Source organism: Bactrocera dorsalis, chromosome 6 (genome assembly GCF_023373825.1).
Source record: "Bactrocera dorsalis isolate Fly_Bdor chromosome 6, ASM2337382v1, whole genome shotgun sequence".
Taxonomy (NCBI): domain Eukaryota; kingdom Metazoa; phylum Arthropoda; class Insecta; order Diptera; family Tephritidae; genus Bactrocera; species Bactrocera dorsalis.
In genome coordinates, this window is record NC_064308.1 from 28515470 (window position 1) to 28538259 (window position 22790).

At 38.0% G+C, this 22790-nt stretch overlaps 2 protein-coding genes across 3 annotated transcripts in view; one reads left to right on the plus strand and one right to left on the minus strand.

Moving 5' to 3' along the window:
* Positions 1 to 13385, plus strand: part of LOC109579188 (mediator of RNA polymerase II transcription subunit 26) — a 38351-nt gene extending 24966 nt beyond the window's left edge. For both annotated transcript variants that reach the window (XM_049460047.1, XM_049460048.1), the window contains exons 5-6: positions 8952 to 9059; positions 9118 to 13385. In XM_049460047.1, coding sequence (XP_049316004.1) covers positions 8952 to 9059; positions 9118 to 13217 — 4208 coding nt within the window. In that variant the 3' untranslated portion in view covers positions 13218 to 13385. The remainder of the gene's footprint in view (positions 1 to 8951; positions 9060 to 9117) is intronic.
* LOC125779273 (uncharacterized) overlaps positions 1 to 22790 on the minus strand; it is an 854525-nt gene that overhangs the window by 115080 nt on the left and 716655 nt on the right. The window lies entirely within an intron of this gene.

Sequence of the window (22790 nt, forward strand, 5' to 3'; positions counted from 1 at the left end):
GAGGTGATCTTCGCTGCCTTTCCTGCGGCGTGCTGGATTTGTACCCAGAAAGTTAGTCTGGGGTCCAGTCTTACGCCTAGGTAGTTTACTGCTCTTTGTGTCCTAAGATTGTCCGTAGTTGTGTGCATGCTTATCTCGAGAGGTATGTGCTTGTTTGTTAACAGTAGCAGCTCTGTTTTTTCCGTAGCTAGCTGGAGGTTGTGGGTGTTAAGCCATGTTTGCGTCCGTATCATGACCTGATTCAGCTTCCTTCGCGCTTCTTCTGTATCTCTTGCTGTGATTACTGCCGCGATGTCGTCCGCGTAGCCAATTAAATATGATTCGTCTGGCATTTCTAGTTTTAATATAGCGTCGTAGCTAATGTTCCATAAGTCTGGGCCTAGAATAGATCCTTGTGCTGCTCCTGACGTAACCGCTTTCTGTCGTGGCCCTTCTTTGGTTTCGTACAGCAGTTTTCTGTTGCTAAGGTAGCTCCGCACCACAGCCCTGAGGTAGTCCGGTATCTTGAAGCTTTTTTCGAGAGCGTCGATCATGTCCACCCATCTAGCACTGTTGAAGGCGTTTCGGACATCTAGAGTCGCCAGTAATACTATTCTTTAAATTTATGCCATCTACGCTGTGCTGCTTCTACGCTTTCAATAATGCATTTTATGGCTCCTATAGCTGATCTGCCGGGTCTAAAGCCATGTTGTCTAGGGGACAGTCCTCCAGCTTCGTTAATAGCCGCTTCGAGTCTGGGTTTTATTAGGCTTTCATATAGCTTTCCCGCTGTATCAAGCATGCATAGAGGACGGTATGTTGATGGCGAGTTGGGGTCTCCTTTTCCCTTACTGATTAACACCAGCCGTTGCTTTTTCCATGGTTCGGGAAATATCCCGGTTTCAAGGCAGGCGTTATACATGTTTAGTAGTACTGCCGAGCGCTCTGCTGCGATTATTTTGAGGATTTCTGCTGGGATCCCGTCCGGACCAGGTGATTTGTTGGCCTTGAGCTTGCCAGTGGTTAGCTGCAGCTCTTCAAGGGTGAAGTGGGGGATTAGCGCAGATCTTGATGTTTGTTCTGGGTCACTAGCCCTGCTTTCGTGTGTGGGGAATAGTGCGTTCACGATGTGATCCATTTTGACAGCGGTTAAGTCAGGTGGTTTTGCTCGAGCGCCGAGTTTCTTCATAACTACTTTATATCCGAGTCCCCAGGGGTTTCTGTTTATATCCTCGCGTAGTTCCTCCCATTTTTTCTTTTTGCTGTCGTCGATGGCGTGCTTCAGCTCCTTTTTTGCTGATTTATATTGCTCGGCTTCTTCGGGTGCGGCTCCTCTGCGTCTGGATCTCGTGTAGGATCTGCGAAGGCGGAGGCATGTGCGCCTGAGTTGGGCGACATTTGCAGTCCACCAGTAGACTGCTGCCTTATGTTTGCTGTGGGAAGCCTTGGGCATTGATTTTTTACAGGCTCTTGTTATGTTAAGCATTGTGTGCTCGACAATTTTTCTTGCATTTTTTGGGGAGTTGCTAGATTGATTTTGTTCGTCTATTGCGGAGATCAATTTCGAAGTATTTAGCTTCGAAATGTTCCACTTCCGTGTTGCAGTCTTTTTCCTGTGCTGGTTAGCGTTTGTTCCTGTATCGATAGTGAAGGAAATGTACTGGTGATCGCTGCCAGTGTAGTCCTCCAGGACTTTCCATTTCTTTATTGAGCCTGCCAAGCGTTCTGATGATAGAGTGATGTCTGGTGTAGTTTCTTCGCATCCCGGTCTTCTAAACGTGGTTGCGTTTCCCGTGTTGACTACTGACACTATTAGGCTTAGGCGCGCAGCCATTTCTAGAATGCGCTTTCCTCTCAAGTCCGTGTTTGGCATACCCAACTCTACTGCTTTGGAATTTAGGTCTCCGGCGATAATTAGTTGACCTTCTATTGACCTGGCTGTGTCCTCAATGTTGTCGAGCTTTTCTTGGAATTCCTGTATACTATCGCTTGGCGTCAAGTAGCAGCTGATTACTGTAAAAAGGTCGCATTGGCCCAGACAAAACCATTGCTGTTCCCTTTGTCTACAGTGATGGCGTTACTCCCTGGTGGTAGCCATATAGCGGCGGTCGAGCTGCTATCTTCCAACCAGGTACCTCTCTCTTTCTTTTTATATTGCTGGCTTATGATGATTAATTCGTAGGCGTTCTATGCATATTGGCTTGTAAGATATTCATTTGTTTTGGTATTTCCTATATACCATACATTTTGCGGATCCCGGGATATGGTCAACTTTTTCGTGTTTAGCCTCCATGCAGAGGCAGCATGAGGGAAGCTTTGTGCACTCTTTCATTTTGTGAACTGGTTGGTCGCATTTTATGCAAGCACCTTGTCCTCTTCTATCGGGCCCTTTGCAGTCCCAGGTTAAGTGCCCAGGTCCAAAGCAGCGAAAGCATCTTTTTGGGGTTTCTTTCAGTCGCAGTCTGCAATTTACCCAGCCGATTTTTATGCGTGCCTGTCGCATCAGTGTGTCAGCTTTATCCTCATCGAGCGTTATATATGCCCTGACCTGCTCTCTTGTGTTAGGTGCGGTTATGCTTATCGTCGAGTCTTCGATGGAGTCCTGTAGCATTTTTTTTTACAGCCTCTGCTACTTCCTCTTTTGTTGAAAGGGAGTCGAGGTCTCTAATCTCTATTGCGGCTTTTGATTTGACGTCGGCCACGGTTGCGGATTCTCGGAGGGTCGTCTTGAGTGCCTCGCAGAAACTGGCTTTTGTGGATTGTCCCTTCTCCAGCTCCAGTAGTAAAGCCCCGGCTCTTGTTTTGCGGATCCCTTTGATTTTCATCTCTGCTTCTCTTAGGTTAACCTTGCTGCGGATATTCTTGAGGAACTCGGCGTAGCTATTTCCTTCTGCTGGCTTAATGATTACGGCCTCCGATTGCCGTTTGGGCCTGATTTTTGCTTTCTGGTTTGAGGCGATATTCCTCCCTTGTTGTCCTCCCTCTTTTGGGTTTTTGTTTTCCGTTCCTTCTAATGCGTGTATCTTCCTTGCTTTTTTGGGCAAGACTTTTTGCCACTGGCCGTCCTTTTCACTTCTTGGTCGTACTCTTTCTCGAGGCTCCACTGGACTTGTCGCTCGCCGCTTCGAGGTTGTTGGCTCTGTGGTCGTGATCCGTCTGCTTAGAAGTCCGCGTCTTTTCTCGTTTTCTGCGGTGAGCCAGTTTCTGCGGTACTTCATTACGTTGAAGAGTTCGTCCAGCTGTGCCGCTCCGTTCTTGACATCCAAGCTGACCTTCTTTTGCTTTGCCATCGCCGTCCTCATGATTTGCACAATACTCTTGCATTTTTCCAAAGATTCCTCTTCTGCTCGTCGCATTTGAGTGATGTACTCCTGTTTCGGCGAGTTTTGAGGTCCTTCTATGGTGGCCACTGGTGTGCTCTTCTCTTCTCAGGATTTTCCTGCAGCCGCTTGCACGCCATTAGTGCTTTTGTCGCCTTAACCAAGGTCAGGTCAACATGCTGCTCCACCGCAAAGTGGAATCTAGCGTGAGACCAAAATATTTGACCACGTAGGTCATCTCTGCCCTCAAGTGTAAGGTTCCTGAGACCGGGTAGGAACCTACGTCTCGTAAACGGGACGATGGTCGCCTTGGAGGGGTTGATGTTCAACTCAACCCCACTACATAACCCTTTTGCCAGGTGCAAACCTCTTTGTAGTAGGTCGTAGAGTGTTCTCAAATCTGCCTCTGGCTATACTTACAATGTCGCGTACTCTTGGCGCGGATCCCATAGTCGGTTAGCAGTGCTAGAAGGTCGTCCACGACAAGACTCCATAGCAGGGGGGATAGCACGCCGTGCTATGGGCAGCCCCTTGTCCTGCCACATTCCTTTTCTCCAGTGCCGTGTTGTCAAAAGAACCTTCGATGTCTAGGAAAGCCTCTCTCCAGCGAACTCTTTATCTCAGAGGTTAACTGGTACAGAGCAATATTGGTCGTATGCATGCTGAACAGCATGCAAGGGTGCACTTTTCAGCTTGTGTCCGACTACGGGTAGACACTGGTCTTCCCGAATTGTTTCCGGGAAGTCCGCCCGCAGAAGCGCCGTAACTCTATCTTCTGCGCTGGTCGTAAATGTCCCGTCGCTTCTTTTGATTGCCAGTACTGTGTCAGTCTTGCTTCTGGCCAGTGCCTTATGCAGCCTAGCTGCTTCTGGTGTCGAGGTGACATTTTTACAGAATCTCCTTAAGCTTGCCTGCTTTGCAGACCTAATCTCCTTATTATATAAGGTTAGGCTGCCCCTATATTTTTTCCAGACCCCCGTATGTTTCGCTTTGCTAAACTGCTTTCGTGCCTATTTCCTGTGATCTGCGAGTTTCCTTAACCACCAGGGACAGTTGCGCCTGTCATGTCAGGTCGCCTTTAGGGGGCAGTGATATGCTTCTATGATGGACTCGTTTAACGCAGAACAGCAGCTCTTCATTCCTGGTAACACTATTGTCAATCTGCCCCACCCTCCATTGTGAGACAAATCCGTTCACAGGCTCGTTGCTCAAGGTGATGTCAAGAACCTCTGCTGCTTATTGTAATGAAGGTGGGTTAACACCCTACATTCTCTATAGGTAAGTTACTACTTACTATATACTCTAAAAGAGAATCACTTCGTGCGTTGCAGTCCGTACTGCCCCATTTCATGTGATGGGCGTTCGCATCACATCCAATGATTAGGGGCAGCTTGTGTCTCCTGCAGTACCTTACCAGTCTATCCACCGCCTGGGGGGCTGCTGTGGATGCTTTTCCAGGGAAAAAGGCTGGTGCCAGGACAAAGTCTTTGCCTTCATAGTCCCTGGCTTGCACCGCCACCAGATCCTGCATCAAAGAAGCCAATATTGTTCGTGACTACTACATAATTTCTAGGTCTCTCGCTAGAGAGATGGAATCTGTCTTGAGGCTCTAGCCTCGCCTTTGTAGACCCAAGGCTCTTGGATCAGCAGGATGTCCAGATTAACCGAAGTAAACCTACTCGCTATGACAGCCGAGAATGCCGCCGTGTAGTGCAGGTTCACCTGGACGTTGACGGCCACTATAGAATCGGTTCGATGAGGGGCAAATCCTCAACCCCGCTGTCATACGCACTGCCATCCATCGGGTCTCCTAGCCCCTCGAGGAGTTCCTGCGTGGAGGGTAGCTCCCCTCCTTGAGCGAAAGTCCTCTCGTCGGGGACTTCCCAAGTCGCAACCTGTTTCGCCCTACTGACGTTGGCTTGAGTAGCAACCTCATCCATCTGCATCTTTTCCGCTTCCTTGCTCCCGGTGGCTGTTGTAGGCTTGTATGGCCTCAATACCACCGTGCTGAACCTATAGTATAGGCGGAAGCTTGCTGCTCGGACATACTTGGACGACTCGTCTTCTATGCCCAAGTTTAGTCTCCAACCCTTTTTCTCGACCTTGCTGCTAACTACGCGCATGCGCATGTGCATGATCAGTATATCCCCCGCTCTTTTTCCGCAGAGGACGGGACCCTTCCAGCCTTTCAACTTGGTAGTGAACTCCCGTAGCCAGGTGGACTGCAAGACCTGAAACATGCCTGCTTTTAAATTCATCCCAAGGAAGGACGCTGCGAATTCACTGCATCTGAATACCTCTTCGATGAGGAAGTCCTGGAGCTCGGTAAGCTTCTCCGACTCCAACGACTTCGCCGGCCATAACCTCTTCACCACTTCAGACTGGCTCCATTCATCTCCTTCCTGTGAGGGTCATCGTGCCCGCCGTTCCGTTCAAATACAGCCAAATTAACTTCCTGGCTGCAAATCATCCATTGGGCACGGGAGTCGCGTAACTCCCTAGATTAAGAGGTGGTAGCTCTTGGTCGCTTGGTGAGATGCCAAGCAGCATCGCTCATGAAGGTCGGGAGATGCCAAAAATGTATTGTAGTTTAGCCCCTGCACCACGAAAAGGTGCATACCATTCGCAGAGGTAGGAGCTCTTGGAAAATATACTTCTAGTTCAGCTTAACTCAACTAGCTTAGATAGTGTTATATGCATAAATTTTTGTTCCTTTTTATGTATTTACTTATTTCTTTTTAATTACTACTTACTTAATACAGTAACTCAGAGATTGGGAAAATGTTTAGCCCGCAAAGTTAGCAAAGTGCGCACGAGGGCTAGATGAGGGGAATATCAATTTACGGAAGGAAGGGCATTAAAAGTTTCGAAAAAATCAATGACATTCCTTCGAAATTTTATGTTCATCGCAGAATAGTTGCGGCAATACTGACATTGTACACAAATTAATCGGCGAAAATTTACTTCATATCGGAATTGTACTGTTGTGTGAACAAAAAGAGGTAAAATATTTTGCAGGGTTTAGAGTTTCGCATTAATATTTCTTTTTATTTATTTATTTTTGTACGGTGGGAAATTGCAATGACTGTTAGGAAAATAAGTTTTACTTGTACATATACTTGTATCTAAAAACAGTTTTATTTAATAAGAAAACAGCTCATTTTAAAACTTTACAATACCGTATTGTTGTTCCTATTTTGTTCACACCTATGTATATGTGATAAAACTGTTAATGATGATGACGCCAGTTGTACAAACTCATTTTAGTTACAATTGGGAAATCTTTTTCTGTACATATGTAAGGCAGTTTTATATATCTACATATATATAAAAAAAGATACTTGTGACCATAATATATATTTTCTTTAAACATATTGCAATTCCATTTAATGAAAACGCTTATATAAATATATGATTTGTGATATTTTTCAGTTTGTTTTGTTAGTTTTACCAAACTATTCAAAGAATTGAGGTTTTTGTCTATAATTGTTTTATTAAATTTTTAAGGTCTAGGCTCTGGAAATGTATTAAAATAATAATACGCACTCTAGAAAGGGAATACATATTTTCAAAAAAATAAAAAATCATCAAGTAAAAATATATTTGCGCAGTATGACATAATTAATTGAGAGTGGTTAAGCACACAAATAGAATTCAAACGCTAATAGGTGTGTGCTAAGCGGTTATTTGTGCATATGTGTTTGAAGTGGAACAGTGGTTCATAAACTGAAATTATAATTTAAATGTGTAGTAATGTTATCAGTCCGTGAAAACAGTGCTCAAAATTTAAAAAGTAAAATTAATTAATTTCATGTGGAATGGGAAGAAAAGTATTTATGTCATACAATGTCTGCTATAACATGTTCAGATGAAAAAATACAATATTCAAAGGCATTATGAAGCGAAACACGAAGAATATGATCGATATATAACCGATACCGATTTTTTATGAACTTATGACAACATTAAAGCAGAGGTTTGTAAGTTATTAAGTTCTAAATATGGTATTATTTGGAATATTGTACTTTTAGGAGTGTTCTGTTGATAACAATGGTGCAATCCATGTTAGCTATGCGATTGCACTTAAAATGGTCTAGCCCTCAAACTGTGCACTGACTGAATAAAATAAGTTTTTTATTTAGATTTTTTTCATTTCATTTTTGACTATCTCTACAGCTATAGTTTTTTGTGTAACAAAACTCCGAGCAGAGTAGTAGGGCACATACTTTTACATTCTTCTGCTATAGCTCTGCTACGGCTCCCGTCAAAGTGACAGCGGTAAATAGCGGTATAAAAAAATGAAACGTTACGGGGGTAGCGTAGCTTTTCAAACGGTGGTCTTAGGTGATTTTTCCGATGAAACAAAGTTGAAGCGTTATGCTCCAGACAGAACTGTGAAATACAAAAGAAATCAATATTGTTCCTAACTTTTATGCAAGTCTCTGTAACCTATATTATTGTTTGAGTAAATTCCACATTCACCATCATCTCCCTTAAATTACACCCCATCGAAGGATACTGGGTACCCATACTTTATATACCTCTTCTGTAAGAAGATACTGAAAAGCAGTAAGTACATGCGGTCAGGATTGCGTTAACCGGACATCAGCTTCTGGGAAGGCACTGCTGCCTCTGACCATGTTGCGCGCAAACTCTTCAAGACTTCTTCCTGCTTTGGGATTTTGGTGGTGTTCGCTTCAACAGCACCGACCGCAGTGGATGTCGCCTGCTGAGCGTCGTTGCATGAGTGCCTGTCGTCGTCATCGTCCCTGGCATGCTCTTCAAACAACGCACGCTCCTCTAGTAAGATGTTATATTGTCCTTTGTCGTTTGCCGTGGTTGTTGTCTTGTCGTAGTTGGTGATATTCAAACTGTCATGTTATTTTCTTTCAGTATTGTTTGGCATTTCGCCTGAACAACGTTTACAAATTCTTCAACTTTATTATGAAAATTCACGTTCTGTAAAGATAAGAAAATCTTCAAAAATTAAAACCCAAAAAATGTTCTTTGGAATAGATATAAACATTCCCCATTAAATTTGAAGTTTCTGTGTGTTTTCTTTAAAAAAAGTAAGGAACTTCGAAGTGGATCATCCTTTAATTTTAATGTATAAATTGTTTTGGCTGTGCAAAAAACCTATACAGCCGCTTTTACTCTTCAATACGGCCCGGTAAGCCACATGTATTCAATTTATTTGGCTGTGCAAAAAGGTTCCTGCCAATCGCAGAAAGCACTACAGCTAACCTTTTAAAGGGGTTTCCGTACAATTCACGTTTTCAAATTCGGACCTTCATAACATCAAAATTACTACATCGATCCCTTTGCAATTTGGAACACTAAAGATACGTTCAATACGTTCGCATAAAGAAAAAAAAAACAAAAATAATTGAGATAATAAACCTGATCAAAAGTATTTTCTACGAATGAACCTGTATTTTGTGATTTCGGATGATTCAAGTTATGAGGAGCGCCGGAATTCTATTTTTTTTTAGACATGTTCGAATAATGTCTGCCATTTGCGTACTTTTTAATTCTAAATAATTGAATTCAACACTACTCGAATTCTATACTTTATATACCATGTAAACAAAGACATTTAAATTCACAAAACATGCTTGTTTTTGCACAAGTTAACATCTCATTATATTGTAGAACCCTCCTTACAATCACCGCATACTTTCGATGCCTGTTCCACCAATGCCACCATGTCCACAATGGCTACACGTTCTACACCAGAAAATATGACTAATATACATGCAGGTAAGTTGAAGAATGAGTAATTCCTATTCCATAATACTTCAAACTTATATTTTTTAAGGTGAATGTGAGACTACTAGCGATACAGGCACTTCAGAACCCTCTCGAGATAGCTCTGCAGTCCCTAAGCATCTAAAGCGCTCACTATCCTTCGACAGTAATAGTAATATTCAACAACAGCCTGAAGCGAAAATTAATACAAATCCTCTGATTGAGAGCAATAAATATAGTGATGCCGGAAACCAAATAGCTGTAATTGAAAAACAGTTGATTGAGATCTTAAATAAATTGCCACCTGTATCACTTTCCAATGCCATTGAATTAAAGTGCACAGCAGAGTTAGTACCATGTTCATGTAAAGTAATTGAAATATCTCAAACTAATAACGACTCCGACGAGTCCGCTAAAAATAAGGTAAAAGAAGAAGAAACCACAAAACAAAATGAACAGACACCAAACTATCATGAAAGCTTTCTAAGCGAGGACGTGGATAAATTTGCTATTAAGATTGAAGCTAATGCTGGAAATACTTTTAAATCCGATGAAAACGTTTTGAAGCCGATGTTACCGAATTCTCGATTGCTACCAACTGTTTCGAAACCGAAACCTAAGAAATCAATATTTGATCTTGATTTTGATGAAGATGAGGATCCACTGCCTAAAATAAAAGCGGAAGCCGCTGCTGCTAGTTTGAGAAAAGAACAGGAAAGCATTGCAGAAGCCGAACCAGAACCAGAAACGATTGAAACAACTGATAGCGATTTTCAACAGTCCCAATTACTCAATTTTAAAGTGCCCGTTGTTGAACACACTCAACTGAATTACGAAATACCTATGCCTATCCTTCCTACGTATGAAGTAGCAGAGGATCCCAAGTGTATGGCAATGCAACGTTTTGACTTACAAACCCAAAGAATTACAAAATTTCACATTGATGCCTTACATAATTGCTTCATACCGAATGTTAACGGTAATTGGGATGATGCTAATTATACTATTGCGCTGAACATGGCACTGGATGATGTTATCACAGCAGTCGACGTCGAACAAGGTTATGTAGTAACAGATGGTAGCAATGTTGTACCAAAGTACGGTGTCTTTGCAACGGAACGCATACCTAAAGATTTAAGCCATATAAATTTTTTTGAAACCTCCAGGCCTAAAAAGGCAGCAGCGACTCCAAAATTGTTTACTATACCATTTTTAGGTGTAGCTCGTTCAGTGTTATTAAATAAATTTAAACTTAAATCGGACAAACGTAAAACATGCCATAAAGCAAATGGCACTGCATCCGCCAAACGTGCGTCTCTAAATGATGGCAGTGCAGTGGAACAGTTTGAGGCCAATAAAAGAATTGAAGGGTACAAGACTGATGAACAAGGAACTTGTATGAGCATCAATACAGAAAACAATCAAACAGTATCGGGAAATTATTATCTGACAGACGACGCTAAGTTAAACGAATCTAAAGGTTTAACAGATATTTGCGACCAGTTAAATGATGCAGTGCTTAGTTTGACAAAAAGTTTCGACGTAGCAGCTGGTGCTATTGTAAGCAAAAATAACAATAACAATGTCATGCTTAAAGACATAACTATTGATGTAGTCGGTCACGGCACTGACCTATTTCTGGCAAATTCAAATGAGTTAAATGGGAGTGATCGGAATGGGCAAAATCTACTTGCTATTGCTGATCATTTAGATTACAGCTCAAACGTAGGAACGAAAACGCCGTTGAATGTGTACAGTAACATAGAACCAAAAAAAATTTCAAAAAACCTACGGGGATATAATGAGATCGACTCCACAGTTGTAACAATTAGTGATTCTAGTTGCAAATTAGATGGCAGTTTATTGCCTAACACGATGCTGCCTATGGGCACCGCAGAAAAAGCAAAAAATGCAACATTTTCAGTAAACAATGATAAAAATGCGTATAGTAGGCACGGCAGCAGCTGTAGTAATTCAATTTTGAAACAAACCCAACCGTCGATTAGCTTCAAAGTGAAAAGTCAGTTTAAGGGTCAAACGATTTTGGACGTAAACACCGAAAGGAGAAGTAAACGCAGAAAAATTATACCAAGATCAGTAGCTGATAATGTTCAAGTTGGCAGCGCTAGTCAGAAAAATAAACGACCAAGAATCAAACGGATAAAAATTGCAATAAACGGTAAAGTAGCAACTCAAATGCAATTTTCAGGTGGTAGCAGCAATAATAGCAGTGCTGAAGACAATGAGGAACCACCTATAGAAGGTAACGACGATGGAAATGAAGGAACTCCCATTGAGGATCAAAATAAAAGTGCACGTCAGGTTACTGCCGAAAATGAAGAATTTGCGTCAATAAATAGTCCAGGCAGCCACATTTCCACATGCAATCAGTGTAATTTAGGAAGTGGCGATGACGAGATTATTGCGAATTCAGTTGAAAACAGCTATAATGATCAACAAGAAATGGAGTACGAATGTTATGAAAACCTAGATATTGATGGTGATGTAGAGTTCGATGAATATGAAGACATTGATGATTATAGTGGTGATTTTCACGAAGTTGTCACACGAGATATATCGGCGCCTTCAACTGGCAATAACCATATAGTACTAACTATTAAAAAAACTCCTAGTAAAACTAATTCTCCCTCAAATTCTACTTCTGTCATATCTCCAACTATCGCAAGCAGTAATACGTACGGTTCTCACGCATCAACTATAGCAATATCACCCATTATATCCAATAAAACTTTTGTACAAACTAAAAAAAATAATAGAGGTTTAGACATGCATGCGCTTGTTGTAAAAGAGCTGGAGGTTTGCGAAGGTATAAATAATCATTTAACATCAGAAGTTTTAGAAACAACTAATCTGTCGTCAATTGAAGAAATTCGCCCACAACTTCAATCCGATGTTCAGGTAGACACACATCCAACTATTCCAACGTCGATTATACAACAATGCGGTGGTATTAATACGTTTGAAGACCCAGATAATAGCCCATCTGCACCAATAACTAAGAGTATATGTTTAAAAAAACGGAAACAACATAGAAGACGTAAAATTAAGAAGAATACAAAGGAACATTTAGATTGTTTGCGAGATGTAAAACTTCATCGTGAGCTATTCTTCTCTCATGAGGTTATTATATCTAATGCAGCAGGGATTAAGCAAAGTATTCTAAATTTCAGCAGTTGTAGCTCAAGCTGTGCCAATGATAGCGACTATGATCATTGTAACGACTTAGAAGACAACATAAGTTTTGATGGCGATGTAAAGTCTAGTGGTATCGCTAATTCTGAAATTGACATTCAATTAGAATCACTTAAAAGGGAATCATACGCCCATCAGCGAAAATGTAATTTGTCACCTTTTACAATTTATTCCAGTTGCTCCTCATGCGATTTGTCAACAGAAAATGGAGTTATAAGTGAAGACTGTGGCGTAAATGACTCCGATAATGATTCGAGTGATGCCCTGGATCTCAAAAATAATAGTGGTATTAAAGGAGACAATATTGATGGAGTTAAAATTGTAGATGAAGAGGACGGTGCAGACAACGATGAATCAATGCTGTCTTTAAATACTGTTATCTCAAAGGCGAAAAGTATTCCTGCGCTTGCTGATTCTACTGGTAGTAATATAGAAGATAATGTCAACGAAGAATTGCCTTTAGAAAACAACGGACTACTGTACTCTTTTAACAATATTTATTACGGCGGCCGTGCTACTGTTGATGCAGAAAAACAACAAGAGCAAATGCTCGCAAATAAAAATTGTGATGATTATAATAACATGTATAATAAAAACAGTAATAACATTAATTTAATTAGTAACTATGTTAAAGATCCTTGTTTAAAAACTCAAATTAATCTTAATAAACGAATCGGTAATGGCAATGACTTTAAAGAGCTAAATTATATAAACATTCATGGCGATTCCAATGTTAATACTGATGCTGCTTTAAATATTAATACAAAACAAAAATTTGTTGACGGTGTCAGCCCAGTTGGTTGCACAGGTCTGCGCGTTATGGACGAGGATGCAAATCAGGAAGATGGCAATAATTGTGCCCGGATTCAACAATTTAAAGAGTGGCACCAAGTTCTACAATTGCGTTCCTACAATGATGAATTGCTTACTATACTACCGTACGTAGTCCTCGATTGAGTTTAACGATTTTCACTCTTTTATGTATATGTTTTTCGGCCTGCGTTTGTTAAATATAAATAATAGATATGATAATATAATAAACTATGATAAAATAACTTGAATTTAAAAAATTATATTTGTAATGAATATGAAATAATTAGCTTTGCACTTCTATGCAAAAAATAATACAGTTGCATTTTCTCTTCCGGGTTGTGCTACAGTTCTTGTGTATTTAATGTTTGCATACTTTAATGTGTTGTGGAATTCAAGACAGATGTGCTTAATTGTCAGAATTTTAAACCAATTCTGATGTTTAAAGGTGTCATGGGATCTGATTGGATTTTCGTCTTTTCGAACATACGCGAAACCCATCAGCTCTATCACGCAATCCATCGTAGACTGTTTTTTCGGGAAAGTTACGAAACTGATATCATGCAATTCGAACAGTTCCGAAAATAAGTTCGAAATTCGTAGAGTTGCATTCACTGAATTCACTCGGAACGGAAAAGTTTTAAGTTTAGCGGAATTTTTGTACGACAGGTTTGTGCTAACGGAGAAATAAATTTCCATATGTGGGAGTCGTGATTGCTGCCAGGAAACTGAGCATTCACATAACGTATTTTCATTTTATTCTCACATATCTGCAAAACATTGATTAAGATGTTTGAAATGTGAATTTGTCACCAAACTTACAATCATGGCATTAATACTAAAGTATCCTTTGCGGTTATAATAGAGAAACTTATCTTTAGTTGGAGCAAGGATTTTAATATGTGTCCCGTCTACACACAAAATCGCGCGTGGAAATCCGAATTTCTGAAAAAAAACTTTTTCGCTTCACTTTTTTCTACGTTACTTAACTCGAAGTTTATCCACTGAGGGCACAAATGGGACTGAAGCAATCCCAATACTTCTTTTAAGATGCAACAAAATGTTGACTGAGCCATTGGAATATCGAAGTCTTTACCCACTCCATGCTGATAGCCTCCTTCAGCTAAAAACCGTAAAACCGAAGACAATCGATGAAGTAAAGATGGCTATGTTCGTAAATGCATCATGACTTGCAGCATAAGCAACAGTAGCAACACTGCAAGTTTGACGTTTGATACTTCTTATACAATTTTTGACAATTTGCAGATACATTTGTTTGCATTTTTGAACGCGTATAATACTAAAATGGAAATTTTGCTGAATCTAACACTAGACGAAATTTGTGAGCAAAGAAATGGTAGATTTTCTTTAAATTTAAGAAAAAGAAGGGTATTGAAGTCAAAAAGAAAAATTTGTAGGTACAAATGTTTGTCTTTAAAAAGAAATATACCTAAAAACAAATCATTTATTAAAACAATAAAGTCGTTTCCCGAGGACATTTTCTGTTCCCATTTCCGAATGAATTAGGCCACTTTTGAGGTTTTATAAGTTTTATGAAAATTAATAATTTATAGTTTCACTTTAATTAGGCTTTGGAAAAGGCTTTGACTCTACACTGGGTAACTGCAAGGCTTGACCGTGATGGTCATTCGTTAGAGAATTGTCTGTACATGACATTATGGAAGCTATGTAATAACAGGGTGACGTTCCGACAGCTTTCGGATCGCTTCAACAATACATTTTTTTTCCTTCTACCCGATTTAAACTCGTCCTCCATATTCATCCGTACTCTCAGCAATAACTGTGTCTCCGCATTACTGAGATTTTCACTAAAAATTTAAAAATAATTTATACAATTATTATTAACATAATTTAACTAAATTTCAATACAAAAATTAAAATAAAACAGTTTTGCACTTACTTTTCGTCAGACATGGTAGTTAAATGCAGTAAACAACTTTTTGATAGAAATTATGAGTGACAGCTGATAGAAGTGTTGTCTTTTTGAACGCTTGATTATTGCAGTGCTGCAATATTGGCATTTCTGAACGTTCTGTTTGTTATGCAATCGTCATGATGCATTTATACTATGTTCAGACCGAAAATTTCAAAGATTAGATTACACTTAAGCATTTCATAATCCAACAGTGTTCTCACTGCCGTTAGAAAGATCAAAAAACAGCTGTTATTGTCATTCAAGAATTCACATCGCTTAATATTTATCAAAAGAAAAGATTGTCATATAGTATTTTGAAATAAAAGCAGTCTTTTCTTAATATTTTCCATATAATAGAAATAATGGATGCATTTTCTCATTTATTTGGTCGATTTTCAGGTGAAATTCGATTCATTGCTTTAAAAAAATTTGTTTTTTTTACATTTTTTTTTCCTTTTGCAGTGTCTAAATCAGCTGTGACAATGTAACAGATTTCCAGTGCTGACTACTATTTTTCGAGTGCTGACAAGTAGATTGCGCAAAAACAGAGTCGCACGGACAGATTTAGCGTGGATCAGTTTCAAATCATTTCAATGAAGTGATTTTGAACTGTCATTTTTGTATGGCGAAATCTTGATAAATTTTTAAGATTAGTGGGATAATCCATTCAACAGCCGAAATCGTGTGATTAAGTGTCGGTCTGAACATAGTATTACGAACATAGCCGATATACATTGTTTCGTCCACATAGAAAGGGTTGCTCTTGTCCCTCAGTGATTTTCGGTGAATTTTTAGATCACGCCGACTTCTCTCACGTTCTTCCTCAAGCAACATAAATAAAAACGTTAGCGAATACATATTTTGTTCGTAAAATAAATTTGAATATAAACGATTTCACTTTTATTAATCAAAATTTTAATTTTTTCTTCTACACAGCTGATTTCGAAATGTCAAAATTCAAAATTAAGTCTGGCAACAAAAGTTTCGAATTCACATGAATTCAATGATAGCAAATTATGCGTATTCGTAGCGGACATTCGTTTTCGTAGCTTCGCTACGATGGATTGCGTGATAGGGCTGAATATCTGAATCAGCTGTGTGCTAATGTGACACAAGTTGCAAATGCATATATTTAGAAGCAATTACAGCTATGTACAGAGATTGAGCGCAGTTTCTTATTATGAAATATAATACTTAGATATTCAATGTTTGGTTCAGTTTACATCCTCAAGTATACTTAGTATACTTTGAATAAGCAAAAAAAAAGTCAAAAATGTCTTGGACAAGTATGCAAATACATTCATATTCTTTTCTATTTTTTGTAATGGTCCAACGCCTTGAAAACGACCACCAAACTTTTAAATTTCTTCTACCGTGCTTTACGCTCTTTTTAGTATATCTTAGTTTGACTTCTTGGTTTTTCTCTTGATGTTCAAATGTTTTCCAACAAGACCAATGAGGTTTATTTCGGTTTCATCCGTAAAAGTATCATCTTCATTCAAAAATCTAAATCTCTTGATGTGTGACTATGAGCGAATGCCAAACATACTTTAATATTCTTTTTCGATAATAGTAGATTTTTATGCTCACACGCCCAAATAAATTATTTTCATTTAAACGTCATCGCACTGGTCTACTTTAAGCCCAATTCTGCATTGACTTTGACCATTATTACTTGTAAGGATTTGATGGATTAGTTTTATATTTTCTAACAATTATTTTATCCTCAAGGTGGGTTGTTTTGTGAGGCGACGCCTAACGAATTGTGTTTTGAGATAACAGTTTGGGTTTTGATGGCATTGTACACCATTTTTCTGGAACATATTAAAATTTGTAATGAAATTAACTATTAAATAAACAGGGGTACTTGGAATCTGATAGTTGTCGCAATCAGAATTCAAACCGTTCAAAATAAGTAGTAGGTGTCATGAATTCAGATATTGTTGGTTTGATATTCGAAACAGAATATGTATCGATTTTGGGTGTCACGGAAACCAAGCTTATCGGTTTTGCTATTAGAAACAAAGCAAGAAGATAGTCGCCTACAGATTTGAAATGTAAGTTAAGAAATCAAGTTATTTCATTATTTCGAATTTATTTATCTTTATTTCTATAGGGGAAAACTTAAGTATAAAACACTAAATGTCCTGATTATTGAGTTTTTGGAAAACGATCCGGATATCTAAAGATATTAGATTTACAAAACGTAATTTAACACCCAAATGCGTCTTTACTCATTCGATAAATGTTATCTCTTAAAATCTTTCTTAATTCGGAAGTCATTAAAAACTTTAATAGGGTTGCTTCCAAATGTATTCATTTGCAAGTTTTGTCTCATTAGTAAACAGCTGAGTTGAATATTAGTTTTGCGTATCTTCGAAAAGACGAAAATCCAAACAGATTCTGCGACACCATTGAAAATTAGAATTGGTTTACAATTCTGACAGACAAGTGATTCTGTCTTGGATTCCACAACACCCCTGAAACCTTCACAACTGAAAGCGGTTATTTGTTAAATCAAACACAACTAATGACCGAAAACTACGAGTATAGCGCTAAATCATTGTCCAATGAATTTATGACGAAATTTAACAAAAACATGTTGCCAGCATCTGAACGGAAATAATAACGGTTATTTTCTTACGCATTTAAGGAGGCGTGAGGAGTATTGATCTCCTAATAACAAATTATGGAATCATCAATCAATGATAAGAGATGATGGAGAACAATGAGTTTCTCAATTTTATTTTTATTTTATTGGAAGAAGAAAGCAACGATTAAAAAGATTTCAAAGAGAAGTGGTTTGGCTGCTTTAGAAGGTTCAAAAAATCGATTTGTTTTGCTTAAATATCTTTAAAAATAATCTAAAAATTTGTCCCCAAAGTTATAGATGGGAATTCGAAATATTTTCGAAGCTAGAAGGGAAATAATGACCGAGCGTCTAGCAGATATATTAGCGCTTGGGCAGAAAGCGAAAACTTTGACGCGCGATTTCTCGGTTTTTGATTTTTACGATTTTTCTTAATTAGCGGGCAGGATAGAAAAAAAAAACTAAACGTCGTATAGAATTGGGGCAAAGTTTATTATCTTTGGGGACTAAATTATCTTCTATTTAAACTAAAAAAAGTCAAGTTTGAACATATTTTTAAACAACATAAAGTAAATTTTTTTTGGTCAAAAACTACATTTTTTTAATTTTTTAAAAAAATTTAAAATTTTAAACTTTCTTTGGATTTTTTTTAATTTAGCTAGAAGATAAATTATTAAAAAATATGAATCTTTTTGAATTGTTTGTTTCCGATAGAAATTGCGACCTGCATCCTGCCCGCCGTCCGACAAATGCACATGCGAGATGGTTCGGGCCATTGCTTCCCAAAGGCAGAATATCAAAGATTTCGTATCCAAAAAATTTGTGAATGATGGTTGAATATATAACTATAAACCCTAGAAATTTCACTTTAATCAATTATTTCTTTCCCTCCCAAAATAATCCTCAAAAAAATCTATTTTTTTAAGCCTCTAAAGCAGGATCCCCCTTAAATTATCGCCTGTTCTACTCTAATGTTTTCTGCAATAGAAATATTCGTAACTAAAAAATAAATTAAGTTATTAACTTATATTTCAAATCTGGCAGCGACTATATTCTGTTTCTGATAACAAATCCGATAATTTGGTTTCCGTGACAACCCAAAACATATATAACTTATGATACGAACATCAATTCAGTAATATCCGAATCAGGGATAAAGGGTTGCCCAACTTATTCCAGTGTGAGAGCGCTTCAAAATTAGCGTTATTTATAACATATTCTAATATGGTAGTATGATATATGTATACGTTTAAATTTTACAAATTTATCTAATTTCATTTTTATGCATTTTTTAAAAGTGGTCTTTAACAATGCAACAATCCGCTAACATATTTTTTCCTCTTTTCCAATTGCTAAACGTCAAAAACTCCTGAACTTTGATAGCTGATCGAATTCAGGAGGTTTTGACGTTTAGCAATTGCTCTCTCACTTCCTATGGGAGGTGAGTTGGCCATCTCTTTATCTCTGATCTGAATTCTTGACTTTTACTGTTTTTTTCGTTTTGCGATAACTATAATAATTCTTTAACACCCTGATTATACATTTTATGTTGATTGTAGCCAGGGATAAAGGGATGTCCAACATATTCCAGTGTGAATGGGCCTCAAAATTAGTTTTTTTATTACATTTTCCATTATGGTCAGATCAGACAAAATAATAATTTTTGGGAATTTAAATTAAAGCACCCAACATTTAGTACGAAAAAATTACTATAAAGTGGTTATTTACCGTGCGACAGTCTCAAGTCTCTCAATTTGAGATTTTGAGTTAGAGACAATTTTTGAGACTTGAGACGACTTTTCTATTCTGTAAGTGACAGTCACAAAATCTATTACATTTCATCATTCAGAGATGGTTTTACACTTGAATGGAAATAAATATGTCGAAAACAAGTATTAAATTTTCTATAACATCGTCAAAAAACATAGTTATCAATAAAAATGAAAATATATGTTGACTTTGTTTCATAATTTTGTTTTTTTTTGTTTGAGTTGCTTACAAAATATAAAAATACGACAATCGATTAATATCTATGATGATCTCTATTCAGTATATTCAAAATGGCAGACAAGAGCTCTTTTTAGTTTTGTGACCGGCTAACTACCAGGTCTCAATATTTTGAGACTAACGCTAGAGACTGTTTAGTGAATAGTAACTAGTCTCAAATTGAGACTTTGCCGCAAAATGTCTCAAATAGAGACTAGAGACTGGTTACAGAATCCCTGCTATTAATATATGGAGACTATATTTAAATCTCTTTATGGTATGTTAAAACAACCGACTGTTGACCTTTCAATACCCAATAAAAGGATTTAAACTTTTTAACTCTCAGTTAATAATTTTTTTTAATAATTTTCCATTGAAAATAATACTATGATGCAATTACAAAACGTTTCATCAAATACCTTTATATTTCACAAATTTATTTAATTTTCTTTGTTTAAAAATTTTTATAAGTGGTCATGAACGATGCAACAAATCCCTCCGTTTACATATTTTTTGGTAAGATTTGAATCTGGCCATCGCACGTTTCCAATTGCTAAACGTCAAAACCTCCTGAACTCGATCAACTGTCAAAGTTCAGGAGGTTTTGACGTTTAGCAATTGCTCTCTCACTTCCAATGAGAGATGAGGGCATCTCTTTATATCTGATTGTAACAGTGCAATTTTCCCCAACATCAACGCCAGATCGGCGGAGTTTTCAATCCAGCAACAGGTCCGGCGTATTCAAACCGGGATTTCGAAGTGTCATGTCATAAGACCTATTCTTTTTCTTTATATAATATGAATTCGGAAGAAAAATCATATCGGGTTCTCTTTTCAACAATGGAAGATAGAAAATAAAAAGGCGTTAACTTAAACAGCACAGAAGCTTTAATACCCCCATATGGGCATTTCTTATAGCATAAAAGAATATCTTCACTTGATATTAAACAATCGCTTTGTATGGCAACTATAAGTTATAGATGTCCGATCTGAACTGACCTTTATGTTTCCATTTTATGGGCTCAATGACCTGTTCGTTTAGTCAAGTCAACAATCTTTATCTACAACAGAGATGGGCAAATGAAATGTATGGATGTATTGGTAATCGCGAGCGTAAAGTGGCTACCATGGGACAAAGAACATTTGCAGTCAGTTGATTAACAAACAACAGCGAAGCAACATCGTGCGCCGCTTGATTGTTTTATGATACTATTTATGCGCGTACCTATATACTTATATGTGTTTGTTCAAAATGAATGACAAATATTGCTTTATGATTCCCGATGCCTTTGGTAATATGCAATGTCTATTGTGTAATATGTGTGTAAAGGGGACCCGGGCATATAATTTTAGGAGGCACTATAATACCTTCCATAAATACTTTGAGAAATATGAGGGTATTGAGAGAGATAATATGTTTTTTGAAAAAAAAATACCCTTTTGCAGAAGTATAAGGATTGGGTTTTCCAAGTTGAAAACGATGGTCAAAAAAAGTATACAGGTACGGAAAACACACTAAAAAAAGATATCTCGAGCCTAATTAGTTCAAGCATTGCTATGCATGGAAGACCTTTTTCAGACGGTACTTTTGTAAAAGAAGTGGTTGTAAAAGTTTTACAAATACTCAGCAGCGGAGGCAAGCTTTATCTTAAAATTTCCGCTAACTAGTTTGCTAGTAAAAGTAGTCAACTCCCAATTTACCCCACCAAAGGTATCTGAAATTATAACATTTTATTTATGTTATACATTTCAAATGGGGCAAAAATATATAAGGGCATAAAAAAACATCAACATACCGACTACCTATGTTACCTCGTTGCTGTCTGCAACGCAACTGGCAGGAAAATCAATTCATTATCCCACAGTGCAAAACTGGTTTTTTCGCTCTCAATAGCGACTGAAATAAGAGCGTAAGAATACGTGTGCTGAGAGTAACTGCTCATGTGAGTCAAAACGCCCATCTATGATCTACAAATACTTTTGCTTACGTTTTATGAAGTCAATGAACCTTTTGTTTACATTATATGGTGATAATGACGTCTTATAGCTCTATTATGAGAAAACCTCACAACTGGTTTGTTAGGTTATTCGTGCTCAAACCTCACCAAGAAAAAAACACAAAACACTTTCCACATGAGGTGAAAAGCATTTTACTGTGAACCAGCTATTTTACAAAAACAAACAAGATATAAAAAAATGAACAACCAAGAAAAGTGAGAAATTCTGCAAATCTATTATGTGCATATATGTATTGTTACAAAAGTAGTATTAAGTTGTATTTGTATTACTATATGCATCCCTGATTATGAACAATAGCTGTAGGTATATGGAATAGCATTTGTCTTGTTGACGACATCTGGCGCCACGGCTGTCTGCTTGTCGAAACAATAGACATCTGGCGCCGCATTGTCTGCTTGTCTAGTTAAACAATTGCTGAGTCTGGCGCCGCGACTGTCTGCTTGCGTCTGGCGCCGTATAGCATTATGTTCTGGTAATTTCCAGACGCAATATTCTAGAAGGACACGTCGGCATCAGCGAGAAGTGCGTGGCTATATAAGCCGTGGCAGCGCCAACGTAATCAATCAGTGCTAAGAGTAAACTGCTATAGTGTAGACGAGTTGTGAAATAAAGAGTTGCTGAATTAAATTAAACAGTGTTGATTTTATTTATCAATCCAGAGATACGAACCTAACAAAGTAAACTAGCAAGCAGTAAATTCGTAACAATTGGTGTCAGAAGTGGGATTGTCAAATAATCCAAATTCAAGATGGTTAAATTCGGAGAATTGAGAATTCAGCAATTAAAAAAGGAACTGGAGGAGCGTAATTTGCCGATAAGCGGGCAAAAGGCGGATCTGCAGGCACGATTACGTGAAGCAATGGAAGCGGATGGAATTAATGTGGACGAGTTCGAATTTAATGGACCAGAAACTTCTACAAAGGTAGAAGAAAAAGTAGAAGAACAACGAACATCATCAAGTGCAGACACGAACATGCTGTTAGTGGCTATTAAGCAAATAATAGCTGAAAATACATCACAAATAGCAGAAAATGCAGTGCAAACCGAAAATCGTCTGGCACAGCAAATAGCTGAAAATACATCACAGTTAGAGTCTCGCCTTACACAACAACATCGTTTGGTACAACAGATCACGGAAAATACTACACAACTACAAAAACAAGTGCAAGAGAAATTTTCAAAATTTGAA